Consider the following 22697-nt stretch of genomic DNA (forward strand, 5'->3'; position numbering starts at 1 on the left):
CATCATTGGGCAAACCCGGTTTATCTGAATAAATAGTTCAGAAGTTTTTTTGGGGTTTTTTTTTTTATATGTATCTAAATAGGGTTTTTGTACATTATCTTCTAAAAATAAAACTGTGAGTGTACATTACATTTACATTCAAGTTATTTAGCTCATGCTATTTTCCAAAGTGACTTACAGTTGATTAGAAGAAGCAGGGGTCAATCCTCAAGGAGGAATGTGGGGTTAAGGGCCTTTCTCAAGCTACACTGGGGTTTGAACCACCAACCTTCCAGGTCCCAGTCAAGCATTTGCCACTTTGCCAATCGGCTATAGGCTGTACAATACAGTAGATTAATGCAGGTGAGCTTAAGTTGAAAATGCAGTATAAAGTTGATAAGTTTAATGCGTATTGGAGACCTGGATAAACTGCAGGGATGATGCACTTCAGGAAGAGGTTTAATTTCCACTGTTCAGTACAGTAAGAGCACCATGCCCTTGACTGAAGCAGGGCTCCACCCTCTCAGTGCTCCTAAGTTGAAAAGTGTGTCCTGATGAGTAGATATGTTATTTTTGCGGTCAGCACACATTTTTCAGGAGCACAGTAGAGCCCCGTGGAGGCAGTGGCAATAGCACAGCAGTGTTTGAGTAGCAGAGGATTCGTATCTAAACAAGGTTTGTAATTCACAACAGACGTCTGCTCTGAAAGAACCCAGGCCTGGCGGTTAGGTTGCCTTCATTCAGACGGCCAGATATGGCCTAAACCCCATATCTGTGCGGTTGAGAGGCTTCACAGGAAGTTTATTTCTAACCGGAACACGGTGTGTCAGCGTGAGTAGCTCGCACTGCCAGACACGGCAGGGTGTTTGGCCACTCTGAGAGCGCTGTGTGTGGGGCGGAGCTTCTAGCATCCAGGTTGCTTCTCTGGGAGGGGGGGGGGGGGGGTGGGCTCTGGCTGGACATTGGTGAAAACAATGGGCCAATCACACTCTGGGAAATCGCAGGAAACTGGGGGCGCGGCTTCTGTGTTTACAAATTCTGTCCCGTCTCGAATTGCCTTGCCACGAGACCGCCCGCTTTCTGCAGCAGGGCTGATTAAAGCTTCCTGATTTGCATTTATTTTTCCCCAGAAATTACTGGGAAGTATTCCTCGTGAAAAAAAAAAAAAAAAAAAAATCCTTTCTTAAATTAAAACCACCGTCATCTTTCAACCGTCAAAAAAAGAAAGATCAAAAGTTCCACGCTGACGCAACATAAGCGATGACAAATAGAGTAAATGAATAATTAGCTAGCGGAGGAACGCATGTTCAGACGTGTATGTGCGTCATGTGACGTAACGTAGGGTAGCGTTGTGTTTTTCCTGGTTCACCTCCATTTCGGTCCGGAAGTTTTTCGGAATGACTTGAAATTGAATCCACAAACTGAAAAAGGCTCATATTCTTTGATTAAGTCTTTTCAACAAATGAATGGAATTTCAGCTAATTTCCGGAATCGATGGGAGAGAAACAGAACCGAGCCTTGAGCACTGACGAGGCGACACACTGCCGGGAGGGATCAGAACCCCCTGACCGCAGCCTCGTTAATTACTCCTGTCGTGTGCAGGGGGGGGGGGGGGTTTGCTGTGCTGCAGTTTTTAGGGTTCAGGTCAAGCGTGGCGGGATGGAGTCCCCCCCTCCTCCTGCCAACGCGTGCTGACGGCATCGTGGAATACCCCACGTCAATGGGACCCCCACCCCCGGCGCCCCACGGCACGCAGGACGGGCCTTAAGCACACCCAGGCCCCGGCCGGGGACTGCACGGGGGTCCGGCCAAACGCAGGGTCAGGGGTCAGAGCCGTAAGCCAAACGGAGCGTTGTCATTAGCCTGAGGAGCTGCCGCCCTCACGCTGGAGTGGCTGGAGTCTTACGGCGTGGACCAGGCAGAGCAGGGCCAGTGTGATGTCCACCCCTCCCCCCAAAAGAAATACACATTCTGAGAAATGTCATTAAGTGTCTTACTGAGGGGGCATGAGGGAGTGCTGTTTCTGATCTCCGGCTAACCTCTGGCCTGGAAGTTATTGGGCAATAACGCGCGCCTCCCACAAACGCCCCCCTCAGCGTTACATTAATGGACGTCATCTGCTTCGCTTTATCTTAAAAAAAAAGGGCCTGTTTGTGTTTTCTGATTCCTGTATTCAAAAGGTGGGGGGTGTCCTTCTCTAGGTCAAAAATGACTACCTCCTTTCTACTTTATCTTAATTACAGACTATGGGGCAAATTTATCTTACCTGGATATAATTGACATTGTCACATATTTACATAGCTACTTATATCTGTGCTTATTCTCATTTCAGTAGAATACTCAGTCGAGTTACTTTAGTTTTCGTCCCTGCCGCTGTTGCGGTCACAAATCTCAGGGAGGAATGAGAATGACGTAAAAGACAGGCAAGGCAATCAAAATGTTTACATCTTTATTTAAAAGTACTTAATCTACCTTTTTTAAAAGTAGGACCCCACACCCTGTAGATAACGGGCGACGGAGAGACGAAGTGACGTTTCAGCTGTGCTAAAGTAGCTGAACCATGTGAGCTCTCTGTGGAACGACCGAGGCTGTAACCCAAAGCCTGCAGCCGCTTTATGAATTATCAACTCAATATATATTTTCAAATCATCTGAGGCCCTGCAAAAAAAAAGCCGCTCCCCCCGGCCTGATTTACACCCTCCCCCGACGCCCCGGACGCACGCGATTGGCCGGCTCCCTGCCCCCTCCCTCTCTCGGCCGAGGCATCCTTCCTCTGGCTGTAATTGCGCTGTCAGCTTCCTGTGCGGTGAGGGCCGGTCCCGGGGCCCGCGGGAGTCCCGCTCCGATGCCAAACGGCCACATCAGGAGAGAAACGCTCAACCCCACTGCCGCCTACAATCCCTCTGCATTCATAACTGTGCCCCCTCTTTCCATTTGTTCCATTTGGCGAAGTGGAATAAGACTTACGTTTCATAGTTGTTTATTTTGAAAGTCCCATGGCACTTTGCACTCTTCTTTCTGTGATTAACCTCAGTCATATTTAGACATGTCGAGATGTTTAGAGTGGCTGATTTTCTGTTTGTTTCTTTAACCTTTATTTATGCAGGGAGGTCCTACTGAGGCCCAGGCCTGTTTTTCAGAGGGGCCATGCCACAGACAAACAAACCATTAGGAGACACAATATTGCACGGGTACAAATAAACATCAGGTTACGACCCGCGATATTAAAGAAAACAACGCACAGCACTTCAGAATTATGTAAAGCAGATGCAGGTTTTAGTGCGTAAAGAGTGGAATAGAGGTTTACATTTGTAAGAGGGATAATTTGGTGATTTCTTGCAGCTCCATGGAGCGTAGTAAATAAATGGCATTTTACTCCACTTTGAATTGTGTTTTGGAACAGTAATTGTTAAAAGTAAAAAAATTACAAATTACTGACAGAGACTGGAAGCTTACCAGTAAAGGCTTTGTGAAAGAAAGCATGGCAGTGAAAGCTGCTTCAAATTACAGAACGGAGTACCGCGAAAGACATGCATATACAGAACATCACCATAATCAATCACTCATAACAAGTCGCTACAATCAGTCTTCTTCTTGCCATCTTTGACCAATTTGGACCAATGTAAGTGCTTGGCTAGCAAAATAAAAATGACTGTGACTGTTTCACACATTTCCATACAGTAAGTAGCCCAGAAAACTCAATTTCCATCATAATGTGTCAACATGCCATACTGAAACGATTAGTAAATATTGGGCTGTTCACTGCGTGTTTGGTCTTGCCTCCCGTTTGGTCAAGATGCAGAACCTGACCAGTTATTGAACACTGGTCTTATTAAACCATCCTTGTTTTCTATATGAGACATGAGTCAATACATCACTCAAGCCGTTTTAATTCATGTAGGAAAATTGGACTTGTAGACAGGTCCACATGTACAACAAAAAACACAAGTAAGAACAATTAAAATGTCACTAATTAAAACACACTAGCCAAATTAAACTTTTGTCACGTGTGCGAAACTGTATACAAACTGGAGTACGGAAATGCACTGTGTTTAACTAGTTAACCTAAAATTTTACTTCAGTTACCTCTATTTTTTAGGTTTTCTCAGTTGCATTTTTTTGTTTCCCAAACTGAAGTAAGGATCTCAGTTGAATCCAGTGAAACGTTTCTTTTCAGTGCGCAGAGTGAGCAGTTGTTTGAGCTGATCCTGCGCGCCCCGTGTCTGTAGGTGTCTCTGGTGCAGTGGACCGAGAGCGTGGGCCTCACCCTGGTGGGCCGGGACCAGTCCTCCATGCAGCTGAGGACGCCTAGTGGACAGATTCTCAACTTCACCATCCTGCAGATTTTCCCCTTCACCTACGAGAGCAAGCGCATGGGGATCATCGTGAGGGTAAGGCCTGGGAACCGGTCGAGGTGTAAATTACATTTCATTCACTTAATAATAATAATAATAAACTGTATTTATATAGCACCTTTCATACATAAAATGTAGCTGAAAGTGCTTTATATTAAGCAAATTACAAAGAACTACAGAGATAACACAAATAAAAATAATAAAGACTGGAAATATATCCACATAACAAACAAACAAGACAAACGCTTTGGGGCCTTTTCCCCTGTGCGTCCCTCAAGTGAGACGACACTTATTGTGAGAATATAAACTAATTCGACACAACAACCAACCAAAAAAGACGTTTATTTGACTACAAAGACCACTGAAAGTTCTAAAGTCAATAAACTAAAAGATGTGAAAGCGTCAGACCACCAAACTTTCTAAGACTTTTTTTTAAACAAATAATTTAGCTATTATCTATGATCTATTTCAAGAGGTGACCAAAATGACATTAGGACTTAAGATTCAGTCAGGTTGGAATAGCAGAAACATTTGGATTGTACTTGGTAGAAAATACATTAAAATGCTTACTGGATTGCTCAGAAAATATGCTGGGTGGGCAAACAAATATATTATTTAGTTGGAACTTCAAATGGTATCCACTAACCATTCTATGAAAAATTTAGTTGTTCAAGAATACACAAAAATATTGCTTTAATTGCAAGGAGTGCCAGTGGGCCTCCTGTTTTCACCGGCCATGAGTGAGCGCCGTGGATCTTTTTCAAAGGTCCAGGACCCAAACCAACGGAAATACGACAACCCTTGCTTCGGTGGCCTGTGTCACATTTAAATGTCTCTGTGAAACGGGCAAAGCTAACAGGGCTAACAGCGCACTGCTGCGGCATTCAGCCAGACCTGCCGAGCCCCCCCTCCTCCGGGCCCTCCCCACCAGACTGAGCCACAGAGAGCAGCCTCCGACTGTCCACACGCGCGGAGGATCGCAGACGCATGACGACACTCCCGTTCTGAGAAAATCCTCCGAGTGTGAGGCTGAAACAACCACAGAGGGACGCTCTGCGCTCAGCAGTGGTTTTCAGAGTCCCCCCCCCCTGTTTGTAATGTGAGCGTGCTGTGGGCCCCGGGGCAGTCCCGCTCTTGTGAAGCGGCGTAGCGCGTCAGCGTACAGTTTCTCCTGAGAGCGATGGGCTGCATGCTCGTTAACAGTCCCCACGCGCGCCTGATCCTCGCTCCGGGGATTAAAGGGCTTTTTATGTCCTCCCAGCTACACGCCGCTCCGCTGTCGCTTCAGCTAAGCGTCCGTTTTACTCCCAACAGGGTGGTCCACGCAGAGTGCCGCTGAATGTGATTAAATGAGTCTTTCCCAACCCAGGCAGATGGAAAATGAGTTCTCATCGTGTCATTTCACAAACCAAGTATTAAGCGTTACAAGGCATGGGTGATTTCTTTAAATGGCTAGATATTTAAAAGCATTGGATTTCACCTTGTTCATGTTCGATGTTTGTGAAATTGATCAATAGACCTCACATCTGGTCTCAGTACCACATGGTCCCAAATGTATGCACTACCTTTTATTGCCGGTCATCCATTTCATTTTTCTTCATTTTCTATGTATTATCACTGTTATTTTTTCTGCATTTCATCTCTTGATTGATGTTTTTGGGGAAATAATCGTTATGTTAAGTGTACTGCAGGAAAAGTGCTGTATAAATAACAGTTGATTGATTGCCTTCAGTCAATCAATTTACTCTGCTCTGTAAGCAAAGTAGTGGTGACAATGATGGCGATGAACCAAAAACCAGTGAAATACTGAGCCAGTGCTAACAGTGACTTTTAAAAATGTTAAAACATGAGATTGTATTCTGTTTCATTGATAAGTTAACATCAAATAGCTTACAAATGTTTAAATATTTATTTTTACAATGCATTCCTTTTAACTTGTGTTCACACTGTTAACTTAGATTTTATGTTCAAATAACAAAACTCAAAACTCAACTCAAATTATCTGAATAAATTGATCATAATTAAATTCAGTTTTGTCAGTATTGCATGTAAAACCATTGTTGTCCATGCTAGATTCAGGCGCTGCAAGATTAAAATTTTACTAAAAGCATAAACTCATTAAGTGGCCATTGGAAAACCAATTGTTTGACACTGGTTAAATAAACACGGTCATCTTCAAATTGTTATGCTATCAGTGCTATCAGTCTGCTTCACGTTTCAGTTTTTCAGACTTCAAAGAGCTTATGTGGCCTTGAAGATGATTTTGGCTGAATTGTTGGGGAACTTATCTCCAGAAATGACAGTTGGTAAATTATATACTTCTGCCGCTGTTAACTCATCTCTCCTGTTGTTGTTTGAGGATTGAAGGATGTACAGATGGATGTTGCTTTTGGACTGTTACCACAAGCAATATTAAGAATAGTTTTTTAATGTACATGAAATTGCTTGCAGCAAGACATTTCCTTATTTACAGATATAATCTCGTTACTGAATTGTACTGTATATTTGAACCAGCCTAATTCAATTTGAATGCTGAAACTTTGTAATAAATATGGCCCAGCACTTGATTCAAAATAATACGAGGTAAATATATTTTTAAATAGCATGTCAGATTGTGGGGTAAACATATTTTGAGCAAAAGAAAGTAAGCTGCACAAGGAAAGGCAGTTCAATTTTGTAAAACGTTTCATGGAAATGTCTTTCCATTGTAACAGTTAAATTATGTTTGCTGATGTAGCGGTCTTCTCAACTTATATTACTGAATGAAGCTTACTATTTCTTCCCTTGAGTACCCGGGCACTACAGATGGTTGTAAAGGTCGTCCGTAATATGTTTCCCCTCCTGAGAGTACGTATCTTTTGGAGCGGATAATTGCCCACCGTGTCAAATTTATCGGGCAGTTTGATATTATCTGAGAACGAGCTAGCCCCGCTCTGAACTCAGCGTAGAGGAAGTGACTAACCCCGAGTGTTCAGATGCCAAAATGTTTTCATTGGCTAGTCCTGCAATGCGTTCGAATCGCTCAACCTCAGGAAGCGCGAGTTTGCACCCGGCTTCCCCGAGGAAAATCCTTTCAAACACCCTTTACTGCCCCGGCGGATTCCACAAACAAGCGTTACTTTCTGTGCATAAGCCAAAAAAAAGCACACAAAAGAAAATCAAGTGCGTATTTCCCGCCGACAACTGAAAATAGGTTATCCTTGAAAGCGCGGTTCAGAGAGCTTTGAGTTCACTTTGGTCTGTTATGTGCAGTAAAGACGGTAATTAACCCTGAATGGTTTGCTGTGAAAGTGTTTTTCTTTCTTCCCTTGCTGAGACATTCTGTAATCTTATTGCGGCCCTTCCCAGCAATTTCCTGTGATTGACTGGGTTTCAACAGAGCACATTTTTAAAAACATTCGATTAGCATAAACGTAGCCCGAGTACTCGCGTTCAGAGTGCACACAAAAGCAAGGAGGAGTTAGAACGTGTTTATCAGTTTACATATGATTTTCAAATGAATGTTTAAAGTGTATTTCTTCATTAAAGTTTGAGTCACATATTTTGTAGACCTGAGTATTTATATATTAGTCAGAGATTGCCCTGTGACTTTTGAAATGGGTACATTTCAGCATTTTAATATGAATGTAACTTGTCAAAACCAAGAATACAAATAAGAAAATGCATGCAGTATTCATATTTTAAGGCACTTATTTATGGATATGTCTTTAATATGTTTCATAAAGAAGTAACCCCAGGTGCGTTTCTGCTGAATAGTCGGACCACTACTATAGGACCACATTGGACGACTATTTGGGGAATAGTATTAACCCAAAGTCTGTGAAGGTCCCTTTTCCCATGTTTCTAACAACATTGTGATCTGTTTCCAGGACGAGTCCACTGGAGAGATCACGTTCTACATGAAGGGTGCAGACGTGGTCATGGCTGGCATAGTGCAGTACAACGACTGGCTGGAGGAAGAGGTAATGCCCCGGTAGTCCTACAGCAATATTGAATGTATGGCTTTTCTGCCATTTCACAGAAATATTCAATATATGGTGCACAAAGGGAATTAATCATTCCTAGTATTACATATGCAGTTGCATTTAAAACAGCAGTAATATTCATTAATCTATTTCTATTGTTGTTTGTAGTTATGGTAGTCTGTATGATTATAGTTATTTGCTTTTCTATGTCAGGGTACACTCAGGCTGAGTGCAGTACCTGTGACAGAGGAACAGTAAGCAGTGACTCCACACAAACAGAGCATTTTGGGTTCGAATCAAGGGATCTGCCCGCTTACCCAATCTGGGCTGTTGTGCAATATCAGTGCAACCAGCCCAGTCTCTCCCACTGATGAGTTAAAGCAGGGCTCTTCTGACTAATGTGCCCCCTCTAGTAGTCACAGACCAAGGAGTTAAAGCATTAGTAAGACCAACTCACTGTAAAATGACTGGCCAGCCATTCATCTGACCTTTAAATGTGAAGCCTCGCCTACAGATATATTTTTCTCCCAGGTAATGAGTGTTACTGACTGGCCAGACTGGCTTCACACATGACTCCCAGATTAAAGGGGGGGGGGATCCAAAACTATGTGCTGCTGCTTCAGATAAGTAAATAGTCATAGAAATAGTTACTGTCCCTCCTATAATACAATGTATAACCTGTGGGGTAAAAAAAAAAGTCAAGTCACTGGCTGTCCTGTAGCACTTTCTGTGGCCTGTAGGGTCTAAAATAGTAGGTGGTTTTCCTGTAATACTTTGTGTGGCCTATAGGGACCCAACCATTTACCATAGGGAGTAAAATAGTCGGTGGTTTTTGGGTGTAAATTACTGCACACATGTGAACTATAGTTCTCCTTTTGGGACAGAAGGGGGCACTGCAGTAACCTCAGAGGCCCAGTTACTCTTTGAAGAATAGGGTGGTGCAGGGTTGTAGAAAAGTGGTCTATTTGACTGTACTCTGACTGCGTTTTAACACTCTTTCAGTGTGGAAACATGGCCAGGGAGGGCCTGAGGGTGTTGGTGGTCTCTAAGAAGTCCCTGACAGAAGAGCAGTACCAGGACTTTGAGGTGAGGACCACCTTGCGACCGGGGAGAGACGCTCACAGCTCACAGCTCACAGTCCTGCGTGCCACAGTCCAACGGCTGGTGCTCAAGCCAACCTTAAAAAAACGGCTACTTTAGAGAGGGCTGCAAGTCACCTTTAGAATTCCGACCCCCTCCTCCCCCAGTCGGAGCTGACTGGGAATAACCCGGCCTGCCCCGCCAGCAATCACTGCAGCCGACAGGCCAATACGCCAAACCGACAGCCAAGAGTATCGAGTAACGCCGGCGAGGACGGGACGTGGAAACGGCGGCGGGCTGTGGCGGGGCTTGGCCGCCAGCAGGGATTCCGTTTCCTGCGGCTTCCCGGGGTGGCGGCCCGTTCCCCCCCCTCCCCCTCCCGGCTGGAGAAGCGCACCATCGCGCGATGGGGGCGGGATGAGTGAGTCATGGGGGTGAGTCACCGGACTGCCTGCCCGGGTGACTCACCCAAACCGTTCCGCCTTCATCTCACTTTTGGCTTTAGGGTACGAGCCCCGGGGGGGAGCCGTGACCTCCTGCCGTGGACCCTCGCCACCCCCCCCCCCGTCGCCCTCTGTTTGAAATAATGTGTCCCCTTAGTGTATGTGACGACCCTGCAGCTCCTGCTCTGTGGATGTGGAGCGCGCTGTATCTGTGTCTGTTCCTAAATAAAGCCTGCAGATGTTGGGAGTTTCTCCAGTGTAAGCGATACGGCGGAGGAGAGGCCTGCTTGGTCGCGGGCCAGCGTCTACCACGTCGACAAGACCGGCCCGTGCTTTTGTGGAAATCGCAGTCGATTCACAGTCAATTCGCTGCAAATGCTCTGTGACGAGTTGTGTTCTGTTTCTTATATTATGAATCATTATATAACTGCAGCTGCCTTCAGCACAGAATGGAGGCCAGCTGCTGACAGTCCACAGAGGAGTAACGTTCCCGTTTTTACGAGACACCGGTGCCGGTTTTATTCGGGTTTGTGGGATTAGCCAAGGTTGAGCTGTGTCCCGGTTCTGGTCCGGCAGGCCCGGTATGTCCAAGCCAAGCTGAGCGTCCACGACCGCTCCCTGAAGGTGGCCACGGTGATCGAGAGCTTGGAGATGGAGATGGAGCTGCTGTGTCTGACCGGCGTGGAGGATCAGCTGCAGGCTGACGTCAGGCCCACACTGGAGATCCTCCGCAACGCTGGCATCAAGGTCGAACACAGCCCAACCCTCCGCCCCTCTCTCCCTGTTCAGTTTGTTTTCACCCTTACCGGCCCAAGAGTCCCATGTGGCACCCAAGCCTATGTACCATAAAATCCCAAGAGTGCCGTATGGCCACTTCATATTGGACTTGGGATGGAAAGGGTTAACTCATGTCAGTCTCATGTTGGAGAATATGTTGAAAATAATGATAAAAGATAAAATGATAAAAAAGATAAAATAATGCAGCACAAAGTTTAACACAAAAGATGAACAGCCTGCAAATAGGAACTACTTGAGAAAATTTGACGCCTACATTGACTTGATAATCGTGGGCCAATAAATAAAATCGGCCTTCACTTTGCCACTGACACAGGTTTGCTCGCACCCTGTAAACATCTTTCACCTTCCCTGTCCCCTTCCACCTCTCGGACTCTCTCGACCCCCAGGTGTGGATGTTGACGGGAGACAAGCTGGAGACGGCCACCTGCACGGCCAAGAACGCCCACCTGGTGACCCGCAACCAGGACATCCACGTCTTCAAACCTGTGAGTGCAGAGCCAATCCCTGCCCCTTCCCACCATCCATCTACAGGCCTGATTACAGCTGCTTTTAACAGCAGAAACTCCAGCCCCCCATTAGGAATCATCTATGGTTAAATAAAATGCAGATAAGTGAAGTGAAATTGGCAGGGAAGGTTCTCTCCCAAATGTAAGAAATTCTCATTCGGTTCCTTTTTAAATTCATCTGTTGTTTTTTGGAACCCGCTATGTGTTGGAAATGCATTTGGCTGGCCAATAAATCACCTTCCACACACACAGGCGTGAGCGCTTCCTGAATTCCTAAACATTCCGAGTTGCATTCCAGACCAGAAGAGGTCAGTAGAGCGGGACCCCAAGGGTGTGGGGGAGGAGAGCGGGTCGGGCTTCCTAATCTTTTCTGCGGGCCCTTACCCTCTCGTTTGGCTTTGATATAGTCGTTGCCTCTGTTTCCTGTTCCGCGCATCTCCCACAGTGACTGGGGAATCTGCCATGGAAGGTTCCGGAAGGCATAAGCTAGTGCAGCTTTCCCAGGGAAGGTCGAAAAAAGGGCTGGTGCATTGTGGAAACGGCAGCCGTCCTGGGAACGCCACCCGGGTCGGTCCCTCAGCCCAGGAATGCCGCGGTGGTCAGACGCTGCCATCCCACCTCCGAAATGTGAAATGGGTCTCGGGCCCGCGATACATTGTTATCAAAGTATGACCTGGGAGTCCTCACCGTTGGCCTTGTCAGCCAGGGTTATTTGGGTTGCCGTAGGATGCAAGGCGCACACAGGCTATCGGCCATCGTCAGTCAGTCACCTGGACACACTGCTAACTCATGAGCAGCAACTGTAGATTAAAAATTATGGAGAAAAAAGGGACAGAAGGTGTGTTAAAAAGGTATGAGAAAGAAAGAAGAAAATTCCAGAAGGTCAGGCACATGTTGGGTTAAGAGCTTTCTTTCGAAGGACGCATTCTCAATGTTTTACCATGTAACAACTGAAATAATGCCTGGGACGCTGTTATCAGTTAACTGTTATCAGTGTGGGGGTAGGTGTGAAGATTGAGGTGTGGTGCTTTGTGAGGCCCTGTTGACCACAACCCCCATCACTCTGACCCGCCCAGGTGACCACGCGTGGGGAGGCACACCTGGAGCTCAACGCCTTCAGGAGGAAGCACGACTGCGCCTTGGTGATATCAGGCGACTCTCTGGAGGTACGTCCTACAAGCCTCCTCACCCAGGGAGCCCCCTGCAGTGGCTGTCGAGCGGTTAGCCGTTAGCATCTGCCACCCCTTTTCCCCACTGTAATGTTCATTTGATAAAAATACGCAGTGCCACAGCCTGACAGTTAGCGCCCGCTCTGGGCCTTGGAATGAGGTTTTCTTACCCACAATCCTCTTCTGGCGTTGATTTTGTCTCATGGTTCTGATTAAATGTGGCTGGGGGAAGGTATTTCGCAAAAGGGGCATTTAACAGCGAGTCAGACTGGATGAAAGCCTGAGTTGTGTCAAAAGTTAGGACATTAGCTCGATTATCTGGCTTAGTGAAATACTCCCCGGCTCACGCCATGAAAAGGTAAAAGATGAAAGTTAACTCTGATATACACGTTTAGGGATTTCAAGATTCTGATTGAATGCCAGTTAACTGCCATTGGATACACAAATCAATATTTATGTTCCTGTTGTTTGGGGGAAGATTACTGTCTTTTGAAAGCAGTTCAGAACAGTACCTTTTCATGCATTGTGATTCAGAATGACTCATGTAAAATATGTTCTGGAGCTTCTGCACTGGGCAAACACAAATTGTCATCACAGGTTTAATGAACAGGAAGGGAAATCGACAAAGCAGCAGTCATATGGTGAATGTTTGTTTAGTGTACCAATGAGTGGTGTCGGAATGATTCATGAATAAATTACTGCTATTGAAAAAGGAGTTGTACATTAAAAAATTTTGATCTCTCTGATAACACAAAACAACATAACATAAGCCTGGAACGTTTTTCTGTGGCTTTGACTTACAAAATACATGTAAAATTACCTTTTCAGCTTAGTTTTCCGAGTTTTTTTTGGTGTCTGGGATGGGAAAACATACTTGCTGTTATGCCTGTTTGGTAGTTAAGGCCAATCCACACCAAGAGCAATAACTAACGATAACTATAAATATGTCATTTTGAAAGTAGTTCTAACTAAAGTAGATAGCAGAGTCCACACCACAGCTATAACAACAATAACAGTGATGAATGATATCATTAGTGTCAATTTCAGAGCGATTTCTTTCCAGCTGCATGAACAATAAAACACTGACGGCCAATGAAAATCCAACCAAATTTACAGGCTGTCACGTGCAAGAGGGCCGATGACAGAGCTGAGAGACTATTTCCAGAAGATTATCGCTCATCAGAGTGGATGCTCACAACTTTATTGTGTAGCTATGGTTGTAGTTATTGTTCATCAGTGTGGATGCTCACATGCTTATTGTTGTAGTTATCGTTCCTCAGTGTGGATGCTCATCATTATGATAGTGGTAGTTATGGTTCTTGGTGTGGACGGGCCTGAAAGGTTACCACGCAGGAGCGCGGGTGAGTGATTGGGGCGGTGCTCTCGCTGGGCCTGTGCCTGCAGGTGTGTCTGAAGTTCTACGAGTACGAGTTCATGGAGCTGGCCTGCCAGTGCCCGGCCGTGGTGTGCTGCCGCTGTGCGCCCACGCAGAAGGCTCAGATCGTGCGGCTGCTGCAGGAACGTACCGGAAAACTCACCTGCGCCGTCGGTGAGCGCGCTGATACCTTCTGTTACTTTCTCCTTCTCCGGCTCCCCCGCCCTCTCCCTGAATCCCACCTTCCCTCTCTGCTTCCCCACTCTTCCTTCTTCCTTGTGCCCCTCCCTCCCTTACCCTGGAGCATTTGGCACACATATCGGCAATGCCCTGGCCTTCCCTGGTCTCCAGTTCAAATACAAATTCAAATGCAATCAAAGTACTAGTTAACTTAAAGGTACAATAGGTAAGATCTTTGTGTAAAACATTGTTACTGCCTTCCTATCATTGAAAAAGGCTCACAGGTGTTTGTTGCTGCTATTCCTCTCTTGACCGTTAGAAGTCCGAAATTGCCTATTCTACCTTTAAATGCAACGTGTCAGTGTGAAGTACACTTTTGGCTTTCACAGCTCTTAAAGAGTTTTAGTTTGCCAAATTTGTATTTCACATTGATACTTGACTGGAGGGAAATGCAGTACGTCTTTGAAGCACGAGCATGCATACTGCCATCGGGTTGAGGAGCCGTGCAGATCATCCAGTGTCAGAAGAGTGTCCGGGGCACTGAGCAGCTGCTCTTTTCTCACAGGGGACGGAGGAAATGACGTGAGCATGATCCAGGAAGCGGACTGCGGCGTGGGAGTGGAAGGAAAAGTGAGGGCTCGTCTTATCTCTCCGGCGCTCGTCTGTTTCCTGCAGAGCCCGGGCCATCTGCGAAGGGCTTCGCTCATCCACGGCCTGCCCTTTCACACGCATTCGCCTGTTACTGTTCACATCGCCCTGCGTCTCCTGGGGTTTTAGGAATGACATTGTTGTCCAGCTCAGACGGCTAATGCTGCTTGAACGTTGGAACTGTCACATAGATCTGTGCGACAACCAGCCTGACCGCAGCGGTGAAAGCTTGTAACGTTACAGTTCAGCTTACGCTTTTCCACTGACCTTTTTTCCTTGGCTGTATTAACCCTTTAAGGTGTAAGATCACAGGATTAGAATGTTCTTGACTGAACATTCTTTTAGAATGTTCTTGACTGAACATTCTTTTAGAATGTTCTTGACTGAACATTCTTTTAGAATGTTCTTGACTGGACATTCTTTTAGAATGTTCTTGACTGCACATTCTATTAGGACATTCTTTACTGAACATTATTTTAGAACATTCTTGACTGAACATTCTAATGCTTGTGTAACCATCACTATAGGTATAAGAACACTGACCTCAGAATTCTTCAAAGGGGCATGGGCCCGGGGCTCAACATTCGGAGAGACAAGGCCAAGTCCGATTTAACAGGCTGGTTAAACAAAAGTGCTGGTGCGGGATAGCACTGTATTTTTGGAATGTAGGAAATGGGGCTTTAAGTGTTCTGGCACTTGTTTTTCTTTCTGTCTTTCTAACCAGGCATGAAATATTTAGATTTCTCTGTATTTTTATTACATTTAATATTTTATTGTATATTTATTTTCCTCCCAGGAAGGGAAGCAGGCCTCTCTGGCTGCTGATTTCTCGGTGACTCAGTTCAAGCACCTGGGCCGGCTGCTCATGGTCCACGGGAGGAACAGCTACAAGCGCTCTGCAGCCCTCAGCCAGTTTGTCATCCACAGGAGCCTGTGCATCAGCACCATGCAGGTACGCAGGGGCAGGGGCAGGGGCTGGGGTTGGGGTTGGGGCCGGGGTTGGGATTGGGGCTGGGGTTGGGGTTGGGGCTGGAGTTGGGGCAGGGGTTGGGGCTGGGGCAGGGGTTGGGGCAGGGGCAGGGGCAGGGGTTGGGGCCGGGGTTGGGGCAGGCGTTGGGGCAGGGGTTGGGCCGGACTGGCGGAGGGAGTGGTGAGTCAGAGCCGGTGTGAACGGCTCGCCCGATGGCTGACTCATTCATTTAGCAGACTGAAGCCTGGCTCGCTTCTGGCCGTCAGTCTGCTAAATGAAATATAATGTAATTTCAGCCCCGCTACTGGAGAACAGAGTCCTGCAGACTGCCGTGATTCACGCACAGATTACACCACTTAAACATAATGCACACATGGGAAACCACAGCCCGCTTGCATGAAGCCCACAATTAACCCTTTCCTGCATGCTCCCTCTTTGCCTGCAGTAGTGTTTAGAGGCCTGACCTTGTGCTTTCCGCTGCTTGGCTCGCCTCACTGAAACTGAGATTCACTTTCAGTCCGTGAATGAGTAAGGATGTTGTTTAAATGTTATCTGTGCTAATACAGAAAAAAGTGAAGGCACTCCAGAGATTTCTAGATGGAGTGGGTAGTGAGTAGAGCGAAAGCTGGCTGGAGCAGAAACACTGCTGCTAGAGCCTGCCCTGGCCCAGGAGTGCTGCTGCTCTGCAGCGTTCTCTCAGCGTTGTGTCTCTGTTCTCTCAGTGTTGTGTCTACGTTCTCTGTGTGTTCTCTTAGGGTTGTATCACGGTTCTCTGTGTTGTCAGCGTTCTCTGTGTTGTGTCAGTGTTCTCTCAGAATTGTGCCAGTGTTCTGTCAGTATTCTCCCAGTGTTGTCAGTGTTCTCTCAGTGTTGTGTCAGTGTTCTCTCAGTGTTGTGTCAGTGTTCTCTCAGCGTTGTGTCTCTGCTCTCTCAGCGTTGTGTCTCTGTTCTCTCAGCGTTGTGTCTCTGTTCTCTCAGCGTTGTCTACATTCTCTGTGCGTTCTCTCAGGGTTGTATCACGGTTCTCTGTGTTGTCAGTGTTCTCTGTGTTGTGTCAGTGTTCTCTCAGAATTGTGCCAGTGTTCTGTCAGTATTCTCCCAGTGTTGTCAGTGTACTCAGTGTTGTGTCAGTGTTCTCTCAGTGTTCTGTCAGTATTCTCCCAGTGTTGTGTCAGTGTACTCTCAGTGTTGTGTCAGTGTACTCTCAGTGTTGTGTCAGTGTTCTCTCAGTGTTCTGTCAGTATTCTCCCAGTGTTGTGTCAGTGTTCTCTCAGTGTTCTGTCAGTATTCTCCCAGTGTTGTGTCAGTGTACTCTCAGTGTTGTGTCAGTGTACTCTCAGTGTTCTCCCAGCGTTGTGTCAGCGTTCTCTCAGTGTTCTGTCAGTATTCTCCCAGTGTTGTGTCAGTGTTCTCTGTGCATTCTCTCAGTGTTGTATCAGCGTTGTGTCAGCGTTCTCTCTGTGTTTTGTCTCCCCTCCAGGCCGTCTTCTCCTCGGTGTTCTACTTCGCCTCCGTGCCGCTCTACCAAGGCTTCCTCATTATCGGGTGAGTGACATCACAAGCCAGGCTTACACCTGTCTGCTATGAACCTGTGCCTGATGCAGTGCCATGCAGAGCCACACGCCACACGCGCTGCAGCATAATCTATGTCTCCTAATCAACTGTCAACTGTCACCATGCCCAAGGTGTCCTAACTCTGACCCATAAAAGGTTGTTGGATAGCGAGAGCAGGTGTCACACGTGCGTTAAGCGGCCCCTGCGGATGTGACCCACATCTCTGCGCCGTGGCCCTGTCAGCGCTCCAGCAGGCGAGAGGCGAGGGTGTCCCGCCATCGTTCCAGACTGTCTGGGTTTCCCAGCCCGGCGGCCCAGGAGCGGGCAGGCTGCTGTCTGGGTGCTGGGGGGTCCCTGACTCACCCCGCTCGGCGGCTCTGCGGCCGCACGCCGCCCGCGGCGGCCCCCCCGCCCCCCCCCCCCCCCCCGCGTGTTCGGCCTACATTCGCAGTTCAGATACTGGCTGCATGAGGTCATGTGCGCTCCGCGAGCCAGAGAGGAAAAACCGCCAGCGCTGCGCTGAAAACCGAGATCCTTCTCCTAAACCCGGAGACGTTTAAGAGCGCCACGAGCTCTCAGGCCGATTTAAAGCGGCCGCGCTCAGACTCATCACGGAGGCCGCTCCGCTGCCGTTTAGCAGAAGTGCTCGGCAATTAAAACACGGTTACATGAAAATTTGGCCTTTTTGGATCTGCATTATGTCAGGCAGTTTAGCTTTCCTGTACAGCTAACAGTTAACTCTGAAATGATTCCCTGTGCAGCCATGCTGTTCTATGACACGTTTGCAGGATTTGTCAGGCAGGACATAGTGTCATTGGAGCCACAGTAACGATAATCATCAGCCCAATGTTTTTAAAGCAGCTTCTTTGTGCCTGTAGTGGTGAACATAAAAACATGAGATTTCTGACACGTGAGCTGCTATTTCAATAATCAATAAAGGTATATCCATATTGCCACAACATTTTTGATTTTGCCAAAAATTGACAAGAGATGAAATGACTAAAAATAGCCAAGACACATTTCTGAATGGTAGGCCCTGTTTACATTGGATATAGCACCGCATTACATTTTATATGTACCATATACACACATTATTAGGTATATATTAGACCTACATTAAGTCTTCTGCTGCCTATCCTAGCCTATCCACTTAAGAGGTATGTCGCATTGGAAACATACTTTTATTCCGTTTTTGCATGAACTGCCCCTTTAAACAAGTAATCATGTATGCATCTTACTGTTGGAAATTGTATAATCAGCTTGAAACATACATGTCTTTGTCCAGTATTCTGCATAAAATAAGATTAATGCAAAGAAAACAGTTTTTTTTTTTGTCTGGTATATTTTATTTGATTATTCATTGTCACATCATGATAATGACATTACGACCTGTAGTCAAGAAGACCGTTACGAATACGTTTTTACAGACAAAAGTCGCTAGGAAACACCAACAGAAAGGGCGCAGATGAAAGTTTTATGAGTGCGAAACTTTAAGCGCAGTGTTTCCATAGCTCGTGCCAGTCCGGTCTGCGTTCATCGCACAAAGCCAAGGCATGGGTTCAGCCTGCCTCTTCCCTTTTTTGGTCTCAAAATGGAGGCACACTTTGTTACATTTCTCACTGCAGGCGCAGTCATTTTCATTCACACTGGTGACTGGTGAGTTTGCCAGACTGTGTGTTTGTGTGACATTGTGAGCTGAGGCTGTAGAGAGGCTCTGAAGCAGATGGACTATGTTCTGACTGTGTGTTTCAGTTACTCCACCCTCTACACCATGTTCCCCGTCTTCTCCCTGGTTCTGGACAAAGATGTGAAGTCGGAAGTGGCCATGCTGTATCCTGAACTTTATAAGGATCTCCTGAAGGTGTGTGTGCGTGCGTGTGTGCGCCTGCGTGCCTGCGTGTGTGCGTGCGTGTGTGTGTGTGCGCGCACCACAGCACCCCTTGGATTTTTCTCTTTTTATGTGTGTTGGTAGAGAATTATGAGATCTAAAATTCCTGAAAACTTGGAACTTCATAGTTCATTTCATTTTCCCTTTGGAATGGCCCATTGCTTATGGCCACATTGTTTAACTGACCTAAGTAAATTTATATGCTCCACAGATTCATTTAAAAGCAAATTAGCATTAGGATTGGTTATTGGGTGAATTCCTGATTTTATTTAAATGTAATTCATTTCTTTTCCCCCCATTCAGGGCCGGCCTCTATCCTTCAAAACGTTTCTGATATGGGTGCTAATAAGTATTTACCAAGGTAAGTGTATTTTAAAATCAAGTTACATTTTTACCTCACAAAGTTATACATGTAAGATATTCATAAATGTTACTCCAAATGATAGACAGGGTAAGTACAATGTATTGTGTTTTAGTGTAATGTGCTTAAAAGTAAAAGCTCTTTAAAGGTACCCGGTCTTCTACTAGCGAGCAGAATGGAACAGCAGTTAGTGTCACTGCAGTTACGGGGATCATGCAGACAGAGGCTGGCTTCTAGATCTGTCAGAGCTGGGTGAGCAGGAAGTCTCTCATAACAAGCAAAGAGTCCCCACGTCTGACTTCTCACACCGCCTCCTGCAGCAGCCCTCGCCTCTCCAGCCTCGATTGCGCAAACTTTCCGAACCGCCATCAGAAACTTTGTTTGTGTCCCGTTTCAAAGGAAAGCACCATCTGGGGCCACAAGTCCATACAGTATATGCAGGTCAAAAAACACTACGAGATGAAGAATGCGGATTACCACACCCGTCATCCACACAAAAACACACACACCCGCAGTTATACAAACAACGCCATGGTGTGGCGAAAGCTCTTCTTCCACGCACACTTTTTCTTTCTGTCTTTATTACCAGAGTAGTATTTTTTTGGTGCGCCTGTGGTCATGATATGTCAGGTGGTTTTCCCTTTTTTCCCCTGTGTACGCCATGCTCTTCCCCGTCACTCCCCCTCGGGACTGTCTGTGTGTGAGAGCTTGCCTTTTTCCCCTTCTGTTTTTAACCCTTTGAAGAGTTAGGTGTCTTGGAACTCATTTCTAAGTCCGTGTTCTCAAACTCTATTGCTTTCCATTGCCAGTAATGATTGTTACATCGGCATTAGAATGTTCAGTTAAGATGCGATTAGAATGTTCATTTAAGATGCGATTAGAATGTTCACTTAAGATGCAATTAGAATGTTCACTTAAGATACGATTAGAATGTTCTGTTAAGATGCGATTAGACTGCTCAGTTAAGATGCGATTAGAATGTTCAGTTAAGAACACTCTAATCGCATATATACTTGTGATCTGACCCTTTAAAAGGCTGAGCCCCAGATGGATTTCTGCAGGCTTGTTCTGTGTGTGAATGAATCACAAGTCCCTGATTTGGTTGTCTTACTTGGATTAGTTTTTATAATTTTATGATTATTATTGTAATGTGTATCATTATGAAATATTTGCAATTGAAGTATTATTCTGTACCATATATATGTGATTTGCTTGTTTGGTTTGGATCTCAACACCTGGTGGATTGTTCTGTAATGTATGTGTGCTTGAGGGAGTCAATTTTCTATTACGCTGGAACAAACAGAAGTGAAATTGAACCCGAGTATCTTTAAGGGGTCACCGCTTTCATCTCCTGGTGTTCAATCCCATTTTTCAATCGCAGGAAGCATCTTTTTTTAATGTCCGCATTCTGGGGTCACAATAACATGGCATGAGGAAGTTATGGAAAAGTCCGGAACCGTGGAAAAATGTACCGTTCTCATTTCCATCACTGGTGTTTTGAAAAACGAAACGCGACCCATCTCGAATGGTGAATAGTGAACAATAGCGGGTTAATCTGGCTGCTCGTACCCCACGGAGGTTAGCTCAGGAGGCGGTCGGTATCGTTGGGACAATGACGTGGTCCTTATCTGAGACGGAGAGAAGGCTTTGGCAGTTTGTATTACAGCTGGCCGATGTACTGGGGGACAGTGCCGTCCAATGAGGACATTTCAGTGCAATGAGTGCGAAAGATGGTTCGCAATCTGTAGAAGGTTGAGGATCTGCAGTTCTTATCTGATCATTGTAAATTGTATGTTAGCGATGCTCTGTGTTTGTATGTTAGCGATGCTCTGTATTTGTGTGTTTGTATGTTAGTGACACTAATATATTTTGTATATTAGTGATGCTCTGTGTTTGTGTGTTAGTGATGCTATGTGTTTGTGTGTTAGCGATGCTCTGTGTGTTTGTACATGAGTGACGCTGTATTGTACTTGGCATCTCCAGGCAGTATCATCATGTACGGGGCCCTGCTGCTGTTTGAGTCGGAGTTTGTGCACATCGTGGCCATCTCCTTCACCTCGCTCATCCTGACGGAGCTGCTGATGGTGGCCCTGACCGTGCAGACCTGGCACTGGCTGATGATCGTGGCGGAGCTGCTCAGCCTGGCCTGCTACGTGGCCTCGCTGGTCTTCCTGCACGAGTTCATTGGTGAGTTCCGTTTCTGCCTGGTCCCTCCCTCTTTCTACTATAACCCCACCTCCAGCCCCTCCTCTTCTGTTATAGCCGCACCTCCGACCACACCTGGTCTCAAATTGGGAATGTGTCCTTCAACAGGCCTGATCCTAAAGCATGTTTTATTCTATCACGGGCTTATTCTGCCTGTCTTCTAATGTTTCCTCATGCTTTTGACCCAGGCGTCAGTTTTCTGAAAGGCCCAGATGCCTTTTTGAGATCTGTCTCCTGACAGATGGATGGGTTAGTCTGGGCATTTCCATTTATGAATTCTGCCTGTCCTGCACTTTTTGAGAAATTCCACACCAGTGTTGATCCACTGTTACAGCCTTCATTGTGCTGCTGTAACCCCCCCCCCCACACACACACACACACACACACACACACGCACAATCGTGCTCAGAGTTGTTAGGAAGTTTGAAGGTGAGCGTGTGACATTCAGAAAGTGAGGTGGGGGGTGGATGCAATCAGACCACGTTCCTAAAGTATCAAAGAGGAAATTCCAGGGCTCCGCGTTCATTTCCTGCCCTGCGGACCGCAGACCTCCGAGGCCTGCCTGCTAGCGCCGCTCGCAGAAAAGACCTCCTGAACCGCTCCGCTGACTCCTTTAGACGTTCGACTCCATGTCCGGGTTCCCCCCGGCCGGCTCACAAGGAGCACAGTCAGTGTTTGTGTTGGTACCTGCTCCTTGGGCTCCGTGGAGAGATACCGCCCGGCCCAACGTGCCCCCCGGTGAAGCGGATGAAGAGCCCTCTTCACACACCCCAGTGAGTCAGCGGCCGTCCTCGCCCCGGGGCCCGAGAGACCACACCAATCAGGCGCACAAAGATCAGGCTGTGTTTTCCCTCCACCGAGGCCGCTAGCCGCTGAAACGTTCAGCCAGCGCGCAAATAGACCTGAAAGGGCGTTTTGTCAGCGCAAACAAGATGCAGATTTATTCTGGACGGCTTGGCCTGAGTAGAGCACGCTTTTTTCTTTTCCATTTATATATTCAGTGCATATACATTTTTTCTTTTTTCCTTTTTCATTTATTTTTTCTTCTCCTCGGAGACCAGGGTCATTGGCACTATACTTTCACACCCCCAAAAAAAATCACCAAACAAATTTTTCATATTTTAAAAATGTCATATTCCCCCCCCCCCCGCTTGACCCAGTAAATCAGCGCTACTGAGCGTGTGATACGGCAGGCTTCCATTTCCATCACTGCTCTCATTT

At 46.4% G+C, this 22697-nt stretch overlaps 1 protein-coding gene across 1 annotated transcript in view; it reads left to right on the forward strand.

Moving 5' to 3' along the window:
* The window catches only part of LOC133138897 (probable phospholipid-transporting ATPase IIA), a 57015-nt gene that overhangs the window by 30572 nt on the left and 3746 nt on the right, over positions 1-22697 (forward strand). Inside the window, exons 15-27 of the mRNA XM_061258031.1 lie at positions 4209-4370; positions 8204-8296; positions 9302-9385; positions 10399-10569; positions 11007-11105; positions 12203-12292; positions 13700-13844; positions 14416-14480; positions 15295-15450; positions 16949-17013; positions 18775-18883; positions 19214-19271; positions 21255-21458. Of these exons, the coding sequence (XP_061114015.1) occupies positions 4209-4370; positions 8204-8296; positions 9302-9385; positions 10399-10569; positions 11007-11105; positions 12203-12292; positions 13700-13844; positions 14416-14480; positions 15295-15450; positions 16949-17013; positions 18775-18883; positions 19214-19271; positions 21255-21458 (1501 nt within the window). The remainder of the gene's footprint in view (positions 1-4208; positions 4371-8203; positions 8297-9301; positions 9386-10398; positions 10570-11006; positions 11106-12202; positions 12293-13699; positions 13845-14415; positions 14481-15294; positions 15451-16948; positions 17014-18774; positions 18884-19213; positions 19272-21254; positions 21459-22697) is intronic.

The sequence above is a fragment of the Conger conger genome, chromosome 10, assembly GCF_963514075.1.
Source record: "Conger conger chromosome 10, fConCon1.1, whole genome shotgun sequence".
Classification (NCBI taxonomy): Eukaryota; Metazoa; Chordata; class Actinopteri; order Anguilliformes; family Congridae; genus Conger; species Conger conger.